The sequence below is a fragment of the Macaca nemestrina genome, chromosome X, assembly GCF_043159975.1.
Source record: "Macaca nemestrina isolate mMacNem1 chromosome X, mMacNem.hap1, whole genome shotgun sequence".
Lineage (NCBI taxonomy): Eukaryota > Metazoa > Chordata > Mammalia > Primates > Cercopithecidae > Macaca > Macaca nemestrina.
Window position 1 is genome coordinate 151,190,414 of NC_092145.1, and position 23,694 is coordinate 151,214,107.

At 49.0% G+C, this 23,694-nt stretch overlaps 1 protein-coding gene across 7 annotated transcripts in view; it reads right to left on the bottom strand.

Annotated features, from left to right (window-relative positions):
* Window positions 1-23,694, bottom strand: part of LOC105478105 (transducin beta like 1 X-linked) — a 257,027-nt gene that overhangs the window by 10,800 nt on the left and 222,533 nt on the right. For all 7 annotated transcript variants that reach the window (XM_011735088.3, XM_011735087.3, XM_071088961.1 and 4 more), the window contains 7 exons: window positions 20,564-20,798; window positions 16,818-16,950; window positions 16,278-16,419; window positions 15,304-15,367; window positions 15,097-15,194; window positions 11,087-11,147; window positions 3,560-3,681 (listed from right to left, as the gene is read on the bottom strand). In XM_011735088.3, coding sequence (XP_011733390.1) covers window positions 3,560-3,681; window positions 11,087-11,147; window positions 15,097-15,194; window positions 15,304-15,367; window positions 16,278-16,419; window positions 16,818-16,950; window positions 20,564-20,798 — 855 coding nt within the window. The remainder of the gene's footprint in view (window positions 1-3,559; window positions 3,682-11,086; window positions 11,148-15,096; window positions 15,195-15,303; window positions 15,368-16,277; window positions 16,420-16,817; window positions 16,951-20,563; window positions 20,799-23,694) is intronic.

The following is a 23,694-nucleotide window of genomic DNA, read 5'->3' on the forward strand; positions in this document are numbered from 1 at the left end:
GTAAAACCAGTTACTTTTTAAATTGGCCTTTCAAAATCACTTTCCTATGCACTTTTCTTTTTCAGACAGGGTATCACTCTGTCTCCCAGGCTGGAGTGCAGTGGCAGGATCACAGGTCCTCGCAGCATGAACCTCTTGAGCTCAAGCAATCCTCCTGCCTCAGCCCCCGAAGTAGCTGGGACTACAAGCAGGCACCACCATGCCATTTATGTATGTACGTATGTATTTATTGTATTTTTATAGAGACGGGGTTGCCCAAGCTGGTCTTGAACTCTTGGGCTCAAGCGATCCTCCCACCTCGACCTCCCAAAGTGCTGGGATTACAGGTGTGAGCCACCACGCCAGGCCTCTTACGTACTTTTAGTGCAACAGTTCCTCCCCGTGACCACACCCATTAGAAGATATTTCTCTCCTGCAGGCGAGTGGAGATGGAGGGAGGGGTAAATACAAGAAGTGAACCTTCAGCTATTGTGGAGTTCAAGCGGGGTTAGGGCTGAACTAACTTGTCTAAATTCCAGACAAGGGAATTTACATTAGTTAAGTTAGGTGGAAGATGGGCGACCCAAATGCACACACAGGCGGACACACATGTGCAAGGACAGTGAGAGGCAAGTGCTGAGTGGCACAAACGCACACGGCACAGGCAAAATCCTGGCGTGGGGTTCGTGATCGGCACAGCTAGGTGGCAAAAAGCGCAGACTTAGGACACCTGGGGACCACGAGACTAAACCCTGCAGAATAAAGGTGAATGAATGTACCCGGGAACCAAGGGAGACAGGGACACTCCCGAGACAGGCATGTATAAAAGAACCACCTGTGGCAAAGGCTCAGCTGGGGAACAGCCTGCCCAGGAGAAATGAGGGGACATGGCGTACCAGCTTGGGGCTCCCTCGGGCCCCATATATCTAGTACAGTCCCACTATGTGACACCTGCTGTCCCGGCCTAACAATTAACTAATTTCACACTCATGCTGGAGAGGGGGCTGAGGGGTGTGAGTACACGCACGCATAGGTGTCTGTGAGTGTGAAATGTGTGTGCCAAGGCCAGCAAGGGTGGCTCTGACTGCAGCCATTCAGAGGAAAACCTACGGGCCCAGGAATGTGGAGCCGCTCACCATGGGCCGTCCCTAGCCAAACCAACGCAAAGGAACAAATAACTTCCTGGGAGCGGATCCCTCGCTCTGCAAGGCAAGCCCAAGTTCCTGGGCCACGTCCAGAGCTGGCCCATGGGTCTCCACTCAACCCCACTGAGCTAGAGCTTTGTTCAGGGCCATCAGCTGCATTAAGACCCACTTAAAGGGCCAAGGCCTGTGCTGGTGGCAAGGTCCTGGGCAGGACACCTGGGAACCACAGAGAGTGTGTGCAGCTGGTAAAAATTTGCAGATAGTCCAGGGTTAGAGGAGAAATAAGTTTAGACTGGGACAAGAGAGTCAGTTTGGAGCCAAACAGATGTTAACAGGACGATGGGTGCCTGTGCTCTAAAAGCACCTTCCTTTGGGACAGGGACCCCTGGGCCAGGGGCAGGGAGGGGTAGACACTAGGAGAATGAGGACAAGGGAATTTACATTAGTTAAGTTAGTGGCACGATGGCAAATCTCCAGGGCCTGTGATCATCCTCCCCTGCTTTAACAGGGAACCCCCCGCCACCGTGGAGATATTCTGGGTGCTAGTGAGAGAAAGCCAAGATGCCATGGTCCCAGCGTTGACGCACTCTGCATTTTCTGGGAGAGGCAGACATGCAGGCCAGCAGCTACTGCCAGGGCTGTGGCATTCACGTGGTCAATGGGAGCTCAAGGGGTGCCATGAATCCTCCCCAGGGCGTGCAGAGGATACGTGAACGGGCCTGGAGAGTGGGGAGGATTCTGTTTCAGACCAAGAGCTGCTGTGGTTCCAGGCAAGGCTCAGCGTGGGGCACGGTGCTTGGCTGTATGTGTCGCTGGGAGGACAGAGGTACAGGGCATTTTTGGACACTAGCCCAAGGGCCCAGGAAAGGGAGGCTTTCTCCTCCTGCCAAGGTTGGAGGTCGAGGCTAGTGAATGGGTCTACCAGCAGATTGGAGATTGCAGAAGGTTAGAGACCACAGAAATTGGCTAATCTGAGAGAGATTTGGTGAAAGACCGGGAAGCCCTCAGAGGCCACACTAAGGAATTTGCTAAGTCAGCTGTTGTTCACACTGTCGTTCCCTGGTATATCATGGGTTTTTTTGTCAGTCTCTGCTTGCCTTTAGGATTTTCTCTGTCATTGATTCTGGTGTTTGATGACCATATGCCTAGGTGGACAGGTGTGGTTCTGTTTATATTTGTTCTGCTTGAAATTTGCTGAGCTTCTTGGATTAAATGTTGATGTTTTCCACCAAATTTAGGAAACCTTGGCCGTTAGTGCCTCACATGATTTTTCTGTTCCATTCTTTCTTCTCTCCCCATCACACATATAGGTTTAGGGTCCCTGATATTGTCTCGTAAGTCATTAAGCCTTTATGCAATTTTTCGATCTTTTATCTGTTCTTCAAATTGGCCAATTTCTATGCTTTCTAACCTTACTTCCACAATCTCCCATCTGCTGGTATACCCACTGATGTGCTTTAGATCTGTGTCCCCACCCAAATCTCAGGTGGAATTGTCATCCCCGATGCAGAGGTGGTGCCTGGTGTGAGGTGTCTGGATCATCTGCTACTCCTCCCACCTCTTGCCCCTGCTCTGGTCATGTGTGATGCCTGCTCCTGCTTCACCAACCGCCACGGTTGGAAGCTTCCAGAAGCCTCCCCAGAAGCAGATGCTGCCATGCTTCCTGTATAGCCTGAAGAACTGTGAGCCAGTTAAACCTCCGGTCTTATAAATTACCCAGTCTCAGGTATTTCTTTAGAGCAATGAGAGAATTGAGAACTGCCTAATATACCCACCTATTAAAACTTTCATTTCAAACATTGTATTTCTCAGTTCTCAATTCCTTTTTTTTTTTTTTATGTTTTAAAGAAACAGGGTCTTGCTCTGTTGCCTAGGCTGGAGTGCAGCGGTGCTATTGTAACTCACTGCAGCCTTCATCTCCTGAGATGTGACTACAGGTGTGCGTCACCATACGCAGCTAGCTACTTTTTAAAATTTTTTGTAGAGACAAGAGTCTTGCTATGTTGCCCAGGCTGGCCTCAAACTCCTGGCCTCAAGCAATCCTCTGGCCTCAGACTCCCAAAGTGCTGGGATTATAGGCATAAGCCACCACACTTAGTCTCCATTTGTTTTTTAATGACATATCTTTTTCCATTCACTGCAGATGTGCCCCGTCTATTCATTCATTGTGAGCACCGTTTCCTTGATGTCCTCTACATGTTTCTCATAGCTACCTTAAAGGCTTTGCTGCCAAATCCACCATCTAGGTCATTTCTGAGTGAACTTCTCACTGCTGACCCCAAACTGGGTCAATCCAACCACCTTGGCTCAAACAGCCAAGGGGCGCAGAAAAGCTGGTCTGCTGCTGCAGTATCTTTTAATTCCAGGCACACAAGAATTGGCTCCCACATCACATTCTCACGAACTTGAGATCAGTGACAAGAGCTCTCACTTACTGTGTGTCCCTGGAAGGTTTTGACTGGGCGGTCACAGCCGAGCCTGCACACATGGATGCACATGTCTGTGCTACAGGAGGCGAAGGTCATGTTGTTCTGCCAGTCCACATCAAGGGCAGGGGCTGCAGCAGGGAGGGAGGACATCTGCAGTTATTCACTGTGCGCACAGCTCCATGGATTTACAACAATGAACAGCACAGTCAAGAAGCCTCTTTAGTTTACTTATTTATTTATTCTAGAGACAGGGCCTGCTCTGTCACCCAGGCTGGAGTGTAGTGGTGTGATCATGGCTCACTGCAGCCTAGAATTCCTGGGCTCAAGGGATCCACCCACCTCAGCCTCTCGAATAGCGCACGCCACCACGCGTGGCTAATTTTTTTTTTTTTTTTTGTAGAGACGAATTCTTGCTATATTGCCCAGGATGGCCTTGAACTCCTGACTTCAAACCATCCACCCGCCTCGGCCTCCCAAAGTGTTAGGGTTATAGGTGTGAGCCACTGCACCCAGCCAAGAAGCCCCACTTAGTGACATGATAAAAACATCTCAAGTGTGAACACAGTTTCTTTCTTTCTAAGACTTTAAAGACCCTCTCTTGCCACATTGGCAGGGATGACAAGATGTCCTGGGAGAGAGGCTCCATGACACTTCCTGCACCCCACGGCCTGCAGAATCTCCCGCTCCCATGGCACAGTTAAGAAGGGCAGGTGAGAGGGCCACCCTGCCTGCTCTGTACCTTGCTGCTTCCAGCGGCATCTCTAGAGTGAGCTTATTTGATTTTAGACAGAGAGGAGAAAATAGGAGAGGAAAGATTTCATGTCCTATGTTCATGATACCTCAATATGAAAAATACTCTCCCATAACACATTAAGGCATCCCCTTAACTATGGGATAATTAGAGTCAATTAGAACCCCTTTGGGGACGAAATGGGACGCGTGCTTCAGGGCCTGTGACCAACACCCTCCCTCACTTTGGGTCTTTCCAAGTCCAGGTGGCTCAGGGTCACAAAGACAGAACAACGGGGAGCTGACCTCCCCTTGTCGTTTAGTTACAGCTATGGGTCTCATTCTCCACCTTCTGATTTCTTTTCTAGGATGGCAGCTGGGAATCCAACAACTTCTCAATGTACCAAAATGGCCAGGGCACTCGTTAAAAGCCAGGCCCTGGTTCTGTCCTCAGAGTGTCTGACTCCACAGGGCTGGACCATGCCCTGAGAGGCACTGGAAGCACAGGTGACAGCAAGGGCGCTGAAGTCCTAGCAACTGGACCTCATTCCTCATTCTGCCTCTTTACTGACGTGCAGCTGCAGGTTGACGATTTCCTGGAGTCTCAGCTACACATGTGGATGTTGCCAGTAGCCCCAGACAAGGGGGAGCGAGACGAGGCATCTCAGGGGTCAGCAGTGCCCGGGACACGGAGTGCACTGGAGGTGTGGAAGGTCCCACGGTGGGGGCCACCGTGCACTCTCATCCTCTTCTGTTTCTGGGGAAGCGTGGCTTCAACTGCTCACTCCTGTCCTCTAGCAAAGAGTGGGTCTGCGGCTGGGAGCGAGCATCTCTTCCAACTTCTCTCAGGCGTCCACGGGCTGCAGGGGTCACCTGCATTCCTAGGGGCCAGCAAGGGCGCTGTGCTCAGGTCTCTGGTCTCTTTCCACTGTGGGGGCCACAGCAGCAGATCATGTTCCCCGGGCTTCTTCCCACCTCATGCCAGAGAACTGATGCGCAGCAGCAAAGGCCATGCAATGCTGAGACGGGAGGGCACGGGAAGAGGCGGCTTCTCTGGTGATCTCTTCCCTTCCCCTGGAGGTTCTGAGCAACCCCACCCTCTTATTACGGATCATCATGAGGCTTCTTGTGCGGAGAGGACATCCACAACCAGCCCTGTGTCTGGAACCCCGGCTATCAAAGGGAATGACTTAGGGATGTGAAAAGTACTGTGCTCCATTACATGTGAAATGGAGGGAAGGTCCCTCCCTTCCCAGGGTTCATGCTAATTTAAAGGGGTAAAGTCTTATGGGGCAGGGAGCTTGGGGTTTTTCGAGAGCTAGTCGTTCACATCTGACCACCTCTCGTAACCCTGCGCTTCCCATGCAAGCCCATGGAAATTACTTTAAGCTATTGAGTGGGCTCCATGATGCCCCCAGGAGAGGAGGCAGGGTTAGACTCTACAAGTCTGCCCAGCCAAGAACTCTCATTGGTTTTCCTAGATACTATGGTCCATTCTGTTATTTGCCAAGTTATGTTCTCCAAGGTAGCTGCAGACACTGAATCAGCCAATAATGAAGCACTGCTTCTAGGGGAAAGAGACGGTTAGCTTCTGCCAGGCTCTGGCCACCATGTCCTTACTGATCGACCAATACAGAAACTCATAGGTGTTTTTTGTTTTTTTCTTGGAGATGAAGTCTTGCTGTTGCTCAGGCTGGAGTGCAGTGGCACAATCACAGCTCACTGCAGCCTCAAACTCCTGGGCTCAAGCAGTCCTCCTGCCTTAGCCTCTTGAGTAGCTGGGACTATACATGTGTGCCACCACACCCAGTTAATTTTTTTTTTTTTGAGACAGGATCTTGCTCTTGTCACCCAAGCTGGAGTGCAGTGGCACAGTCTTGGCTCATTGTACCCTCAATCTCCTGGGATCAGGTGATTCTCCCACCTCAGCCTCCCTAGTAGCTGGGACGACAGATGCACGCCACCACTGAAAAATGCCCGGCTCATTTTTCAAAGATGTTTTTGGCAGAGATGGGGTTTTGGTGTGTTGCCCTGGCTGGTCTCAAAATCCTGGGCTCAAGTGATTCTCCCACCTTGGCCTCCCAAAGTGCTGGGATTACAGGAATGAGCCAACACACCCAGCCACGTGTGTTTCTTACAGCCAGGCAGCGCTGAACTGAGAAGAATCCAGCTTTCTCTGAATGCTAACCATCGATTGCCCCTGCCCTTCCTTGGTCTTTAAATAAGAGGCGCAACCTTCCATGTGTTTATCCTCCGTAAGCACAGGGACCCCACTCGCTTCCCCCTCCAGCTCCCCACCACGCGGAAGGTGTGGGTGGGAGGACGCGGGTGTCAGCAGTGGTCTTTTCCACATCTGAGATCATCTGTCTTTTGTTCCATCCCCAGCAGCGTGTTTCGTGACAGCCCCACGGTTCTTGACGCATTTTCTTGGTTCTCGTTTACAACATCACCTGAGCTAAACAGCAAACTTCTGGTCCAGCCTCTGCATTTGGGCGTGTGATTAATATACCTGGAAATGGGACAATCTGGCGAGCGGTCCAGGAGATGGCGACCAGCATCTGATGACTCCTCCACCTAAAGCAAGCTGGTTCAACCCGTGGCCCACGATGGCTTTGAATGTGGCCCAACACAAATTTGTAAACTCTCTTAAAACATTAAGAGGTTTTTTTTTTAAGCTCATCAGCTATTGTTAGTGTTAGTGTATTTTATGTGTGGCCCAAGACAATTCTTCTTTCCATGTGGCCCAGGGAAGCCAAAAGATTGGACATTCGTGATCTAAAGAGAGGCCCCCCCCCCCGCCACCATGCTCAGGTGGTTAGCCCCACTCTGAGTCAGCTCCTGCAGCCACGATGCTTGGAACCACGTGGGTGAATGGCCGGTAACAGGGCTGAACTATGCTGGGGGGCTCTGTGCCCTCCCTCCCATGCATAGGCCAGTTTGGTTTAATAGCCTTCATTCTTCTGGGTCCAGCCAGACATCTTCCCTTTGAAATATGTAGAGATTTACAGGAAGCTGCAAAGGTAACACAGAGAGGTCCTGTGTCTCCTTCACCCAGGTTCTCCTGAGGGTTACATTTTGCATAGCTGTAGCGTTGTATCGACGCTGGCAAGTTGACACTGGTGCAATTTGCCTGTAGAGTGCTGTCATTTTATCACGTGGGTAGATGTGTATCGCTGCAATTGAGACCAGAACTGTTTCGTGGCCACTAAGATCTCCCTCAGCTACTGTATCGGCACACGACCGCTCCTCACCTGCTTCCGAAACTCCCACAGCGCTGGTGGGTCCCAGGTTTCTATCATTTCATCATCATGAGAATGTTACATAAATGAAAGCACAGAGCATGCAACCTTTTGAGACTGGCTTTTGTCACTCAGCAAAATGCCCTTGAGCTCTCTCCTGGCTGTGGTGCATCAATAGTTCATTCCTTTCCGCCGCTGAGTTTCACTTCACCATGAGGCTTTGAGCTAACGCTTCCTGTTGACGGTGACTGAGGGCGCCCCCATGAGGTATCAGTGGGGAAAAGCTAGTGGGGCAAAGCAATGTCTCCTATCGCCCCATTAAACCCCAAACCTGCCAGAGCCACAGAAAGGCGCTCCTCACAGCTCTTCCCAGCTGCGTTGCACCTGGAAGAGCAAGCTGCTTTCTCTTCATGTTGAACGTTCTCTAACACACTGATTGACACGAAAAAGAGAGCAAGTAACGCCTAGATACATGTGACCTGCCGACGGGAATTGGGTCTACCTCATGGCCAGCCAGATTACAGGTGAGAAGCTCACGCAATTCAGAATAACGCGGTTTGTGGTCTTCCCGGGTCAGCTGGGTAGAAAACCCTTCCATAGGGCCCTGGGACACTTTGGGAAAGATTATTTTCTGCTGAAATACTTTACAGATGAATTCTTAAGATACGAGTGTTAGAGGAACCTTACTGATGTTTACCTCGGGCATATTTTTCTCTGAAAAGCAAGCCAGAGACATCCCCGCCTCACCCCCCGGGTCTGCATGTCTGGTATTCTAGGGCTGTGACCCTGTCACGACATCCTTCCTGCCTACAAAGGTAGGTTTTGGCACATAAGCCAAACGTGACGGAACTCCATTGGGAAGGGCATTCTCACTAGCCACCTGCTTTATTTGCAGCCTAGAGCACAGAGTAGCAAGTGTCTGGCATGGAGATGACACACAGATCACAGGCTGTAGGTGGGGTTGCCAGGGGCCGGGGGAAAGATGGAATGGGCACAGGGTTTCCCTTTGGGGTGAAGAACGCTTTCTGGAGGACCTAGTGCACATACTACCTGCATTGGGAGCCTTTTGTCTCTAATATGCCCATCGCCTTCATCAACAGTGTTCAATGAAAGCAACACCAGTAACAAATTGCACCAGCAGCCCTGAGAGGTGTGTTTGCTGTGGGTCCCAAGCTGTGCAGGAGTGGCTCTCCCTCTCCAGGGCAGCAGAGCAGAAACGGTGTCCTCCCTGAGTCTCCCTCACTCTCTGAGCTGCCTGTGTGTGGAGTTCCTGCTGGAGTGCTGCATGGAATATAACAGACGTGGGCGCCTATGCATCTGACACAATTGTGCCTCAACAGGACCTTTGGTTCATGCTCTTGTTTCTTGCAGGGTCCATGTCCCCCGCCTGGAGCCCTCCCCAGGCACCAATGAGCTGTTCTGTCTCGGACGGTCGTTGGGGTTAGCCCTCCCATTCACAACATCATTTAAGCACCCCAAGCTGCCTGAGAAGACAGACACTCAGATCTCCTCCCGGACAATGCCCCAGCGACAGCTGATAGAACAGTCAACTTTCGCCCCACATATTTAGGGATTCCTTCAAGATGGATCAGACATTTGCCCTTAAGGGAAGTGGCACGTACCCACTTCTGTCCATTTTAAGCCAGTCTAAAGTCTTCCAATAGTCTATTAGCTCTGCGGGTAGCCATCTGTCTTTGTTTTAAGAGGCCATGTCTAACATCAGGACTGAGTTACACAGAGGAGGGAGTTGGGAAAGAAAATGAAGAATCATTTTGGGAGACCGAGGTGGGCAGATCACTTGAGGTCAAGAGTTTGAGACCAGCCTGGCCAACATGGCGAAACCCTGTCTCTACTAAAAATACAAAAATTAGCTGGGCGTGGTGGCGCATGCCTATAATCCCAGCTACTCAGGAGGCTGAGGCAGGAGAATTGCTTGAGCATGGGAGGCAGAGGCTGCAATGAGCTGAGAGCGCACCACTGCATTTCAACCTGGGTGACAGGTAAAACTCTGTCTCAAAACAAAAAAACAAAAAACAAAAAATAAAAACCCACGAAGAATCAGGTGGGAATCTGGAAAATCGGAATCTCTACAGACCCCTGGGCTGCCGCATGTGGCCTGGCCCGGCTCCAGTGCACAAAGGGATGTAGCTGTGTCCAGAGCAGCGGCCACACATTGGCGTAGGAAGGCGCTAACACCACAGGCCCGAGGCTGCTCTCCCTACAGAGGCTTGCTTGCAAGGCCGGCCCTTGGCTAGCAACTGAGAATTTAGATTTCTAGAGAGTTCCCACCCTTCCCTAACAGACGCAAGTGGCTCACTCTGCTAACACTTGTTTGTGCAAACAGTGTGTTTATGCTGCACACCTGCTTTCCTTCTGGGGGGTCTGCAGTTTTGGCTTGTAGTAGGCACTGGGTGCTTACACTGCCAACCCGCAATAAAAACTCTGGACACTGAGACTCTATGGGGCTTCTCTGGTATGCACCTCACAGGCATAGTTACAACTTGCTCCTGGAAGAATTCAGTGTGGCCTGTGACAGTCCACTGGGAGAGGAGCCTTCGAAGCTCTGGATTTGGCTATGTGCACCGTTTCCCTCTGCCAATGTTGCACTAAATTCTTGTGCTGTTAGAAATCTTAGCTGTGAGTATGTTGAGTCCTGGGGGTCCTTGCAGCAAACCACCAATCCTGGGAGTGGTTTCGGGGAGCCCCCAAAACAGCATCCCTTTAGAACAGCAAGAGAAAGGAGCCTGCCCTGCTTCTGTGGCTGGCTCACTGCTGGGTTTCAGAGCTCTGAGCAGGTGGGTGCCGAGGACACCTCTATCTTGCAAACCTTAAGAGCAATCAATGCTTGCCACAAAATGGGTCTCCTTCTGACCAGTGAGGCCCCCTGGGCTCCATACTCTGTGCATTCAGTTACTTTAAGGGGCATTTCAGGATCTCATTCTGTCACCTAGGCTGGAATGCAGTGGTGCAATCACAGCTCACTGCAACCTTGATTTCCTGGCTCAAGCAATCCTCCTGCCTCAGCCTCCTGGGTAGCTAAAACTAGAGGTGTGTACAACACCTGACTAATGTTTTATATTTTTTGTAGAAACGGGGTCTTGCTTTGTTGCCCAGGCTGGTCTAGAACTCCTGGGCTCAAGTGACCCTCCTGTCTCAGCCTCCCGAAGTGCTGGAATTACAGGCATCAGCCATAGTGCCAAGCCTAACTTTGGATTATTATTAGTTTTTAAGACGGGGTCTCTGGCTCTGTTGCCCAGGATAGAGTGCAGTGGTGCAATCTTGGCTCACCACAAACTCCATCTCCTGGGCTCCAGCCATCCTCCTAACTCAACCTCCTGAGTAGCTGGGACTATAGGTGTGGACCACCGTGCCTGGCTAATTATTGTATTTTTTGTAGTGATGGGTTTTGCCATGTGGCCCAGGCTGGTCTTGAACTCCTGAGCTCATATAATCCACCTGCTTTGGCTTCCCAAAGTGCTGGGATTACAGGCGTAAGCCACTGGGCTCAACCTGAATTATTATTTTTGAATTACAAACAAACAAACAAACAAACAAAAAAACTCACCCGAATGAAAAGGAAACTGCTGTTTGGCTTCTCCTGTGTGGGCATCCCAAATTATTGTTGTCTGTGCTCCGCAAACAAAGGAAAAAGTTAGTAACTATTCCCGCAGTTTTCTCTGGAAACATTTATCATACAAGAAAAGACAGTGAGCCCTTCTCCTTATAAACCCACACTGTCCAACAGAGATAGAGAGTGAGCCTTACGGGCTAGTTTCAATTTTCTAGGATCCACATTAAGAAGAAAGAAACTGGTAAAATTCGTTAGCAATCTATTATGTTTAACTCCAGTATGCCCCTAAATATTACCATTTCAACATGTAATCAGTATCAAAACCTTGCTGGGATATTTGCCTTCTTTTTCTCACATACCACATCATTAAAATACAGCATGTTTCAAACTTAGCAATCTGGATGGCCATGCTTGATGAAGCCATCAGCCACATATGCTGGCATCTCCCTTAACTCATTTATGCCTGAGGTTGCAATTTTTTGAATTCTTGCAATCAGACCTTGGCAATGACCCTGAGCAGTAGGATATAAATAACTCCCACATGCTTAGCATTCCGATAATGGAACACTAGGCATAAATGGGCTTAAGGACAGAGCATCCCTAACGAATACTTGCAAGAACTACCAAAATTGGTAGGAATTCCTCCTCATCCCCAAATGCCAAAAAATGTTGAAAAACCTGGAACAAAGCATCTCTAAAGATCTTTGTGGCATTTTTCCAAGTGAAGGGCTGCAGAAACAAGCATTTCTAAAAATGCCTCTGCCCATCCCTCCATGAACCGGGGACACTAGACATGGCAGAGCCATTGGCTTGCACTGGGGCCAGGCACCAATGTACTGGTCTAACACTAAGTAGAAAGGTGAGTTCTCCCTCGGAAAACAAAGGAAATCATGAATTTTTATTAATTTACTGATGCTAGGAAGATACTTAGAAAACCAGCTCAATGAATAGCATTGGAGTTACATCTTCATCAACTGGAATTTTCAACTTAATTGGAAATTTTACACCTCTCTGTTAGTGACACTCAGTCAAGATTTTGCTTTAAAAAGAAAGAGTTCTATTTTGTGTTGACTGTGGACATTTTCAGAGGAAAGCAAGCAGTGAGTCTCTCTGAAACTTGGTACTCCTGGGTTTTGGATCAGTCCTAGACCAATTAACATTTCTTTGTTGGGGTGTAACTCTTCTTAATTTAGCCACGCAAAAACAAATCTAACACTGCAGAGAATATATAAACTCTTTCACAGTTCTGATACCATTTCACATATGACATCAGTGACTGGGTCTCTTAGTTGATGTTAAATATACATTGGACAAAAGAAAACAGTTATGCAAACATTTGAAGAATGTGACACACATTTTAGTCACTCTGTGTTGGTCAATACCAGCATCCGCTAAGTTACATTTTCTCCCCGAGTGTTATGTACAAGGACATTATTTTCACTCCTGCTGTGGTTGACTAAGTAATGATAGTGGATGGCACCCAGCCCAAGAGACTAACATAATTCCACATATGCATTTTCACTGATCACATAGTCCATCACCTGGTGGAGTTAAGACTGATAATCAGTGAGAAAAACAATCACGAATGTTAACAGTCTCCAGGTAGGAAGGAGGCCGGCTATTTAACAAACAGAATTTTTTGTTAAATTTAGAATTCTACGGAAGTTAAAGGGCAGTAGTTACCGGTGACCAGGGCCTGAGCTCCCATCCCTCTGCACTCTGCACCAGCTGTGTGTCCCTAGGCAAATTAATAACCCTCTCTGGGCCTCCAGTTCATCTTCTATAGAATGGGAGTGATCCTACTTGTGCCTGTCTCCTATCTTGGCAGTACTGGATGGGTTAACACACGCAGTAGTGAAGTGCTTGATAAAGAAAAATGCTGTCATTTTCATGAGTTATTTTAATAACTCAAGCAGCAATTACTGAGAGCCTACTGAATGCACAGCAAAGTGCTGCATATGCATGTTACTTGAATTAGAACATCTTGGCAAAAATCCGATAGTAGCTACATAAGAACGTTTATGTGTCAACCACAGCAACTTGGCTTTTAAAATATCATAAACCAGGCTACTAAGTCTGAAAGAAAGGTTTTTTGGCTTAAAAGAGAGAGAGCAATTATGAATGAATGATTTGTTGACCTAGTTATACCCTAGTGCAGGACTTCGCAAACTTTTTCTGTTAAGGGCCAGGTAGCAGGAATTTCAGGCTTTGAGGGCCATCCGGTCTCCCTTGCAACTGCTCATCTCTGCCACTGTAGCATGAAAGCAACCATGGAGAAGTCTCAACAAAGGGGTGTGGTTGTGTCCCAATACAACTTTATTTACATTAAAAAATCAGGTGAGGAGCCAGGCTTGGCCTGTGTGACAGTTTGCCAAATGCAATTATTTCATTTAGCAATTTCTCCAAAAGTGGGATGATGTTCAGAGGTCAAGTCTATCATTTTATTTATTTGTTTATTTATTTGAGACAAAGTTTTGCTCTTCTTGCCCAGGCTGGAGTGCAATGGCGCGATCTTGGCTCACCGCAACCTCCACATCCCGGGTTCAAGTGATTCTCCTGCCTCAGCCTCCTGAGTAGCTGGGATTACAGGCGTGCACCACCACACCCGACTAATTTTGTATTTTTAGTAGAGATGGGGTTTCTCCATGTTGGTCAGGCTGGTCTCGAACTCCCGACCTCAGGTGATCTGCCTGCCTTGGCCTCCCAAAGTGCTGGGATTATAGGCATGAGCCACCGCGCCCAGCCAAGTCTATCATTTTATAATAACTTTCAGAACTAGAAAGAATAGAAAGCTCTGACTTAGTCAGGTTTTTTGTTTTGTTTTGTTTTGTTTTTTTTGAGACAGAGGCTCACTCTTCTTCCAGATCCAGGCTGGAGTGCAGAGATGCAATCTCGGCTCACTGCAACCTCCTCTGCCTCCCTGGTTCAAGAGATTCTCGAGCCTCAGTCTCCAAGTGTCTGGGATTACAGGTGCCTGGCACCACGCCCGGCTAAGTTTTGCATTTTTAGTAGAGGCTGGGTTTCACCATGTTGGCCAGGCTGGTCTCGAACTTCAAGACTTAGTAAGTTTTCAAGTTATCCTGAAATCATCACAAAATGCAAAGCTTTGTGGAGGCCCGGGCATCCAGTATTCAGGCAATGTTTCCATTTGTTGTAGAAACACAAATCGATGTGAAAACACATCTTTTTTTTTTTTTTTTCAATTCTAAATAATATGCTTCTTTTCCAAAGCAATTCCTGCTGAGTCTCGGGAACGCACAACTGTTCCACGAAGGCTGTCTGGGGTCATGACTCCAGCCAGCCCTGTCGCTGGCCAAGTGAAGGGAAGTGAAATGCAGGGAGGCTGAGGTTTCTGGCTGAATCAGACTCAGGCCCGGGATGAAGTCTGCATCTCCTTACTCTTTGCCCTTGGGTTCCCACCCCATCGATGGCTTTTAAATGCACCTGGAGTTAACGCCACCGTGTATCCCTGCAGCCCTGCCCAGCTGCAGAGCAAGCCAATTCTAAACTGACTCTGTGGGCCATCTGGAGAGTGTGCCCTTGTAGCCAGGTTGCTTGACTGCTGCTCAGAGAAATCTGCAGTCTATGGTGGGAAGCAGCAGTTTATCAAACGAGGAAAGCCGAAGCCTGAAGCACACACACAGCCTGTGCCACTCGCCCCTCAGTGGGTGAAAGTTCACGCGGGGCACACCCCATACCACATGGCTCCTTCTGGCAACTGACAAATGCAATGTGGAGATTTTCCTCTCTCTACCACTGAACCATGTACCTCAAATAAAGGGAAGCTTTGCACAAGGGTCTGCAGGACAGAATATATTAAGAGATGATGTGTTACAAATTAACAGAAAGATCAAAACCACAAAAACAAAGCCTAAACAAATCCTTTTCGTTTCTTAAGGGGAAGCACAAAGCCTAAGAGTTCCAGGAAACCACGATGGTATTTTGAGATTAAAAATATATAACCACCTGTGGATCAAAGGGATATATTGTAAGCTAATACTCACTTTGTCTACACCAGCACTCAAAATGTAATTCCCCTTTCTGTTCCATTTCAAGGCAAAGATGGGGCCTTTATGTTGGCCTAAGGTGCTGGCCAGGTTACCTGTTAGTAAAAACAAACATGTTGACTTCAATGTCACGGTCTGTTCACTCAAGGGTTAAGTTTGGCAACTCCTCTTACCCGACCTCAGCACGAAGGACACAGAACTCACCATCTTCCGTCCATATTCTTGCAAAACCGTCATATGAACCTGTAGCCAAGAGTGTTCCATTGGTCTGAGGGCCAGAAAGAGACAGAAACACACAAAAACAACTTAGGAGTGGCAGCACCAAACAGCTCCAAGAGCCTCTCCCAGGAGCCCGCTACACTGGAACCATTTGCCACTGTGTGTTCCTTAATGACAGAATTGAAAATACCATGCTGAAAGGTATCGCGAAACCTTGCAGAAAATAAAAAGCAGCCAAACTGTGTGCATCCCATGTGTCAACGCACAGGATACCTGGTGCTGAAATCCCAAGGTGGAGAGTCACCTTTCCTGGGCTGCACGTCGTATCTCTCCAGGAGAACTACCTCGGGGCTCCCAGCCTACCTTCCCACCATGAGGCCACAGGCTCATTTTGCTATGGCATGCTCACATGCAAAGATACGGCTACCGAACACACAGCTCGCTGCCTGCCAAATGCAGCCTTGTTAATACCTCTTAGAAGCCAAGACTGGCCGGGGGCAGTGGCTCACGCCTGTAATCCCAGCACTCTGGGAGGCTGAGGCAGGAGGATCACATTGGGTCAGGAGTACGAGAGCAGCCTGGCTGACATGGTGAAACCCCATCTCCACTAAAAATACAAAAGTTAGCCAGGTGTGGTGGCGCGAGCCTGTTAACCCCAGCTATTTGGGAAGCTGAGGACAAGAGAATCGCTTGAACCCAGGAGGCAGAAGTTGCAGTGAGCTGAGATCACACCACTGCATTCCAGTCTGGGCAACAGAGCAAGACTCTGTCTCAAAAAAAAAGAAAACCCACACAAAAAAAGAAGCCAAGAGCACCTCTCTGGCAGCCCATTAGAGTGGGGCTGAGCACACGGGACCACCTGCTTCCTATGTCTGCATGAGCTCCATGGCCGCAGTCCTCCCCTGGTGGCTGGCTGATTTTACCAATTTCAAAGTGCCCAGGGGGTGGAAGACGCTTACATTCCAGTCCAGTGAGGTGACATCTTTGTTACTTGGGACATCGTGGCCCCCTTCTCGTATACAGTGCCTCAACACGAGCTGGGTGGAGCCCCCGTTGCTATTCTCATTCAGGTTCCATATCCTTGCAGTTGAGTCTCCGGATCTGCAGAATAAAAACACAGGAGCCTCTGGCGTTTGGTTCAAACGGGATAAGAAGCTCTCCACAGCTTACTCTCTGGCCAGATGGCATTTTCAGCACGTGCTCTTCTGTCTTTTTCATACCTCTGGATCCCTGTTTCCCTCCTTGCCATCTTTGCATTTGGTAATTTTAAATGCTGTTGTGTTCCTCATCACCACATGAAGAAAATGACTTGGAACGATGGCTTCTCCACAATATGAGACATGTAGAGAAATGGATCATAGAGCCACCCATTCCTCGGTCTGCCCACACTGGGGTAAGAAGGGGAGTGTGTGTTCCTTAAGGCAGAACTCCAGAGAAGGGCAAGAGCCTGCATCTCCCATCTCCCCAACTTTGGAGCGCCCCCATCCTGACATCCTTACCCGGAAGCTAGCAAATCACTGACAGGATTCCAGGCACAAATGAACACCTCGGACTCATGGCCCCGAAGGACTGTGGCTTTGCTGGATGGAATGTCAACCTCTCCATCTATTTCCATTGGCTTCGCGTGATTATCTGTTACAGGAAACACAAAGAGACAAATGGCTTACCAATACAAGAGAAACACACTTAAAGGGCGCTTTTGTTTCCAGAAATATTTCTTTTTATGTACTAAGTAATACTACCTCTGATGATCCCTTTTCTTTTCTTTCTTTTTTTTGAGATGGAATCTTGCTCTGTTGCCCAGGCTGGAGTGCAGTGGCGCAATCTCGGCTCACTGCAACCTCCACCTCCCAGGTTCAAGCAATTCTCATGCCTCAGCCTCTCAAGCAGCTGGGATTACAGGCACCCGCCACCACACCTGGCTAATTTTTGTATTTTTAGTAGAGGCGGGGTTTCACCATGTTGCCAGGGTTGGTCTCAAACTCCTGGCCTCAAGTGATCCACCTACCCCAGTCTCCCAAAATGCTGGATTACAGGTGTGAGCCACCGCGCCCGGCCTACCTCTGATGATTCTAACGGAATCGTGGTTTTAGTGCAATTTAGTAAATATTTTAGGTTTCTTTATATTTTGACAGTCTCTAAATTTCATTGAGGAATAAAAACAATTTGCTAAGTGCAGGGGCTCACACCCAAAATCCCAGTGCCTCAGGAGGCTGAGGAGGGAGGATTGCTTGAGACCAGGAGTTCAACAGCAGCCTGGGCAACATAGCAAGACCCCATCTCTATTGAAAAAACAAAAAAACAACAAAAAAATTAGCCAGGCATGGTGGTACACACCTGTAGTCCCAGCTACTCAGGAGGCTGAGGTGGGAGTATCCCTTGAGCCCATAAGGTTGAGGCTGTGTGAGCTATGATTGTGCCACTGCACACCAGCCTGGGTGATAGTTACTCTTTATAACTGGGGCCAGCTAACTACAGCCCATGATCCAAACCTAGTCCCTGGCTGCTTCTGCATAAATAAAGTGTGACTGGCACACAGCTGCTCCACATGTTTTCAAATTGCCTATGGCTACTGTTATGGGCCAAACTATGTCCCCCTAAAATTCCTATCTTGAAGCCCCAATTTCCAGGACCTCAGAATGTGGCTGTATTTGGAGATAGGGCTTTCGAAAAGGTGAGCAGGGTAAAAGGAGGTCACAGGGGTGGGCCCTAACCCAATGGGACTGGTGTCCTTATGAGAAGAGGAGATCAGGACACAGACACAACCAGGGGAACGAGCAGGTGAAGACATGGAGAGAAGACAGTCTCTACACGCCAAGAGAGGCCTTGCGAAGTAACCAGCCCTGCCCACACCTTGATCTCAGTCCTCCAGCCTCCAGAACTGTGAGAGCAAATTCTTAAGCTGCCTGGTGTGTGGCCTTTTGTTATGGCAGCCTGAGCGGACTCTCACAGCGGCTTTGGCACTATGAGACTTCAGCAGCCGTGACACAGACTGCATGACCCTCAAAGCCTGGAACATTTACTGTCTGTCCCTGTAAAGAAAGTTTGCTAGCCCCTGGTTTATACTCCCGAGAAAGCAGCAATATAGCCTGATCATCAAACAATTAGCTATGGTTAACAATTTCACAATACGGAGAAACGGTGAGGAATTGAGCATGCTTCGTCATTTGTCTTTCATAAAGGTGCTTTGGTAGAAAACCTGGGAAACAGAAGCAATGTGATATTAGGTTACCTGTCACTAAGTAAGGAGTGCTGTTTATGTAAAAAATAAAATGCCTGGTGGTCCTGCTTGGCTCGAGAAGCCTGATACAAAAGATTCAAACAACAATGGGACTCTTCAATGTTGGTGTTTCTTCCACGCTCTTAAAGTGCCATCTGGCTGGAAGAGAGGAGAAACATCTTTCTGTGTGTGGCAGATCCACTGTCCCTGGCAATGGCAAGAGGGAAGCTGGCAACTTAGCCAGCCACGCAGTGGCTGGGGGCCTGGTAACTCCAGGCAGGCATGGCAGCCAGTATTTTCACTCTTATCAAAATGCGGCTTTCCAACGCTCCTGTCTCCACAGATGGGGCTGTGGGTCAGGCACGAGATGTGGGGTATGAGAACGGGGTTGGGGTGGCTGTTCCAAAATTTCAACCAGGGTGAACTGGTCACATGCACAGAGGAGGGGGGCCAGACTCTTCTTTTCCTGCCCCACAATTGTGGGACCTTATCAATAAAAGGCTGGTGACAGGTTTTTTTCCTTTTACCTGAGGCAGGTGGCCTTTCCGTCGCCCTATTGCACTAGAAACGTTATTAACAATCTGTGAACCTTCCATTAAATGCTGGATCTGATTCTCCAGGGAATTTGTTAGCTGGTGCCTGTGGATGGTAACTTGTCACAGGGCTTGGCTTGGGCTGCAGCCTCGTCAGAGGCATCCGGCTGGCTCTCTACACACCAGGAAGTTGTGGAGCCAAGACATACCAGGTTTAAGACACCAGCATCATAGTCAGCTCGATTTCAAATAAGGAGGAACACACACACATACACTACACCATGCACAGGCATGTACGCACGCACACACATGCACGCACGCATGCACACACAGGCACATGCACATACACTACACCATGCACAGGTACAGGTGCGTGCACACACACGCATACACACAAATGCGCGCACACACACGCACATGCACGCATGCACACACACTCACATGCACACACGTGCGTGCACACACGCACAGGCATATACACATGCAGATATACACATGTACAACATACATATGCACACACGCATACCCGCGCATGCGAGTACACGCACACACACGGTGCGCCATGCACGGTGCATATGCTTGCTCTGAACTTGCGCCCTGAAGTGGCGTCCCTACGGGTGTATAGAGCAGTAGGTCTAAGTGGAGCAAATTTTCTGGGTAGAAATTTGGGCGCTCTGTCTGACTTGCCACATACTCATGGGCAATCACCTAACAGGGACTGATGTCCTGGGGTTTTGCAAAGACCAAATAAGCTAGCCAGGCGCGGTGGCTCAAGCCTGTAATCCCAGCACTTTGGGAGGCCGAGACGGGCGGATCACAAGGTCAGGAGATCGAGACCATCCTGGCTAACACGGTGAAACCCCGTCTCTACTAAAAAAACACAAAAAAACTAGCTGGGTGAGGTGGCAGGCACCTGTAGTCCCAGCTATTCGGGAGGCTGAGGCAGGAGAATGGCGTAAACCCAGGAGGCGGAGCTTGCAGTGAGCCAAGATCCGGCCACTCACTCCAGCCTGGGCGACAGAGCGAGACTCCATCTCAAAAAAAAAAAAAAAAAAGAAAAAAAGACCGAATAAGCCTATGTCTAGTGTCTGGGGCCCGGTGCCCTTGGCAGGAACCGCAAGCTCAATAATTATACCATAATTTGGCCAAAACCCCTCAGCATGGAAAGTTGGAGGCTGAGACTAAATATGTCCATGAATGAAACACTGTTGTTTATCATGGGCAATAATCATGTGTTACACAAGAGTTCTCAGATCAGCAACGCAGCACCATTTCCTAAAGTTGAAGATGATGGTAAAGAAGGTCAGGTCCAAGGGCTGTGATGGAAAAAATGGAATGGGAAGTTCTTCTGGTCAGATCGTAAGCAAACACTAGAGAGCAGCTTCTGAGACATTTATAGCAGGCAGGATTTTAAGAAGGCGTTCGGATTTGCCCAAGAAGAAAACAATGAACCCAGAGAGGCCCATGGAACTCCCAGAGCCCCTGCACTCACTGACTGAATGTGCTCTGTTCTCTTCCCCATTCACCGTGGCCTCTCTGTTCTTCGATGGATTTTGCTGGGAAACGCTGGCTGAGGTCGTGGCGGCAGCGGCCGCTGCCGCCGCACTGGCTTGCTGCTGAGCGAGCTTCTCTCGGAATGCCTGCTGCCGCGTCTGCACCACGTCAGGCATCACAGCATCTATCAGTGACAGGGACTCTATGGGGCGGCCGTCGAACACTGTGCCATCCTGGGGAAGCAAGCCAAGGTACAGCTGTCAGCTCACGTGGGTGAGGGCTCTGGGAAAGGACTCTGCTCTCTGGGCAGGAGAAGCGCAGGGAAGTGGGGCATAAACAGCTGGCTCCCAGCAACCAGGGCGCCACGGGGGAAGCAGCATGGACCTGGAGCCTGGAAGCCTGGGGTGAAGGGATCCCATGGTGGGCAGGGGGGCAGGGAAGGGGACATGACAAACTGTTGGTAAGAACTAAGTGTGACAGTTGTTCTGAGTGTCAAACCCAACTGGGACACTGAGGACAAAAAGGCCATTTATTCTTGACAAAAAGTGCTATCCCTGATGGCATGATTCTCAATGTGGGGGGAGGGAGTGGTGACTGTGACTCCTTGCGGGGCATTAGGCAACATCTGGAGACTTTTTTGGCTGTTACAACTAAGGGAGGAGAGGTGCTCCTGGCATCTGGTGGGTGGAACCCAGGGATGCTGCTCAACATCCAACAGTGCCCGGGATGGCCCCACCACAGAGAAACATGCAGCCCCAAATACTGAGTGCCGCGGTGGAGAAGCCCTGCCCAGGTGCTATCGCGAGTGTGCAAAATCTCTGCAGATGACCATCCATTATATGGGAGGATGACGCATCAGAAGCAGGGCCCAAATGAGATGCCCACAGCATTTAGGCCTGGATTCTGGGTCCCTCTGTCCATGGGATTTAATAAAATAAGCACTTGCTGCAACCTGAAATGACTCCTTGGGTTCAGAGTTAGACTAACTAGAGCCGGGACACAATTGACATCATTTTGTTTTGATTCACGTTTTTTTGACCATCCTTTGATTCTCTGATTTCCATTTACCACGAAAAACTTTCCATACACGTTTACAAATACAGCAGGAGGTTCTTTCCTTGTGAAGCATGCCAAATATTCAAATCAGGTGAACCTCAATACACCTTGGGGGTGTATCTGGATGTGCAAACACATGTTTATATGCTCTGAACCTGAATTACTTCAGAAATGAGGAAGAACTGAAAGGCTCAGGTTTCAGCTGAAGAATAACTAAATGAAACATCACTCCAGATGATTTCTGATTACAAGACAATATTCAAAATAAAAAAACCAATACAACCTATGTAAAGAACTAGCTGCATCACCACCTCAGGCACTCTTGGCCCTTGATTCTGGCCATGGGGTGGGCAATGGTGACCGATGGGTCCAGATGCTCCCACACCCCCCTTCTTCCTTCATATGTTCACACCCAAACGAACAAGCACATGACAAAACATAGTAACTGTCCAAGGTAGTAACAACATGTCCTCATTTAAACTCCGCGGGCACACTGTCTCTTTTTTCCCTTGGAGACAGAGTCTCGCTCTGTCATTCAGGCTGAAGTGCAGGGGCACAGTCATGGCTCACTGCAGCCTCAAACTCCTGGATCAAACTGATCTTCCTGCCTTAGCCTCCTGAGTAGCTGGGATTACAAGCATGTGCCACTGCACCTGGCTAATTTTTTTTTTTTTTTGTAGAGATAGGGTCTCATTATATTGGCCAGGCAGGTCTAGAACTTCTGGCGTCAGGCAACCCTCCCGCCTTGGCCTCCCAAAGTACTGGGATTACAGATGTGAGCTACCGCCCCTGGCGTGTCTCACTTTTTAATGATTAGAAACCATTGTGATGAATGCGACGGTTTTTCATTAGCCCCTAGAGTGCTAGAATCTTGAGTACCAAGGAAAGGAAACGAAGGCTTCTCAACAGATGAGAGGTAGAAGGCAATGAGCACAGAAAAACAGAGTCACAGCCGCCTTGAGATCCGAGGGCTGGCTGGACCTTGGGGACAAGTCCTCTTAGACACACACGTGTGTGTGTGTTTTGCAGTGAAGACACTAGACAGGGCCAGAAGGAGTCAGCGGAAGATCCCGGGTACCCAGTGTGAAGGGGTTTGCCAGGGAAAAAGGAGCACAAGAGAGGAAGAAACACCGGAATTTCTAAAGCCACAGCTTTGCGAAAAATGGCAGGCAAAAGTGCAAGAAAGAAAACAGGGACCGTGTACAGTGGCTCTCGCCTGTACTCCCAGCACTTTGGGAGGCCAAGGCGGGAGGATCGCTTGAGCCCAGGAGTTCAAGACCAGCAAGACATCATCTCTACAAAAAATAAAATTATCTGGATGTGGTGGTGTGTGCCTATAAGTCCCAGCTGCTCAGGAGGCTAAGGCAGGAGGATCTTTTGAGCCAGGAGGTTGAGGCTGCAGTGAGCTATAACCGGACCAGTGTACTGCCACCTGGATGACAGAGAGAGACCCTGTCTCAAAAAAAAAAAAAAAAAAAAAAAAAGGAAAAGAAAAAGAAAACAGGATATATTACTTTGTGATTTTCTAAAAGAGTTATTTAAAAGGTAAAGAGAAACCAGTGTAACCTGCTGTGAAGGAGAAGGGTTTGTAAGGGCAAGACCAGTTCCCAGAAAGATGGGACAAAGGGAATCCTGGAAGAACGTGACTGCCAGGTGGGATAGATCACTGTACATTATGGAAAATTCAGTAGAATCACACGCCTGGGTCAGAGTAGGAGAAAGGGGGCAGAGGGAGGAAGCTGCAGGGGATTGAGAAATCAGGAACCGGGACTGTCTGTGGGCCCAGTGCTTTGGGAGGCTGAGGCAGGAGGATCACTTGAGCCCAGGAGGTTGAGGCTGCGGTAAGCCATGATTGTGCCACTGCACCCTAGCCTGGGCAACACTGTGAGACTCGGTCTCTAAAAATAAAATAGGGACTCAGGTGAAGGTGGCAAGAAAGTTTGTGGATCCCATTATTCCCCAGAAGTCATGAGGATCTTCACTGTAGAATCATGAGACCAGAATAGGAGGGGACAAGAGAGGGTGAGGTGTGTGGTTTAAAACCAAAACTGGTATAAAATTGGCACAACTGCT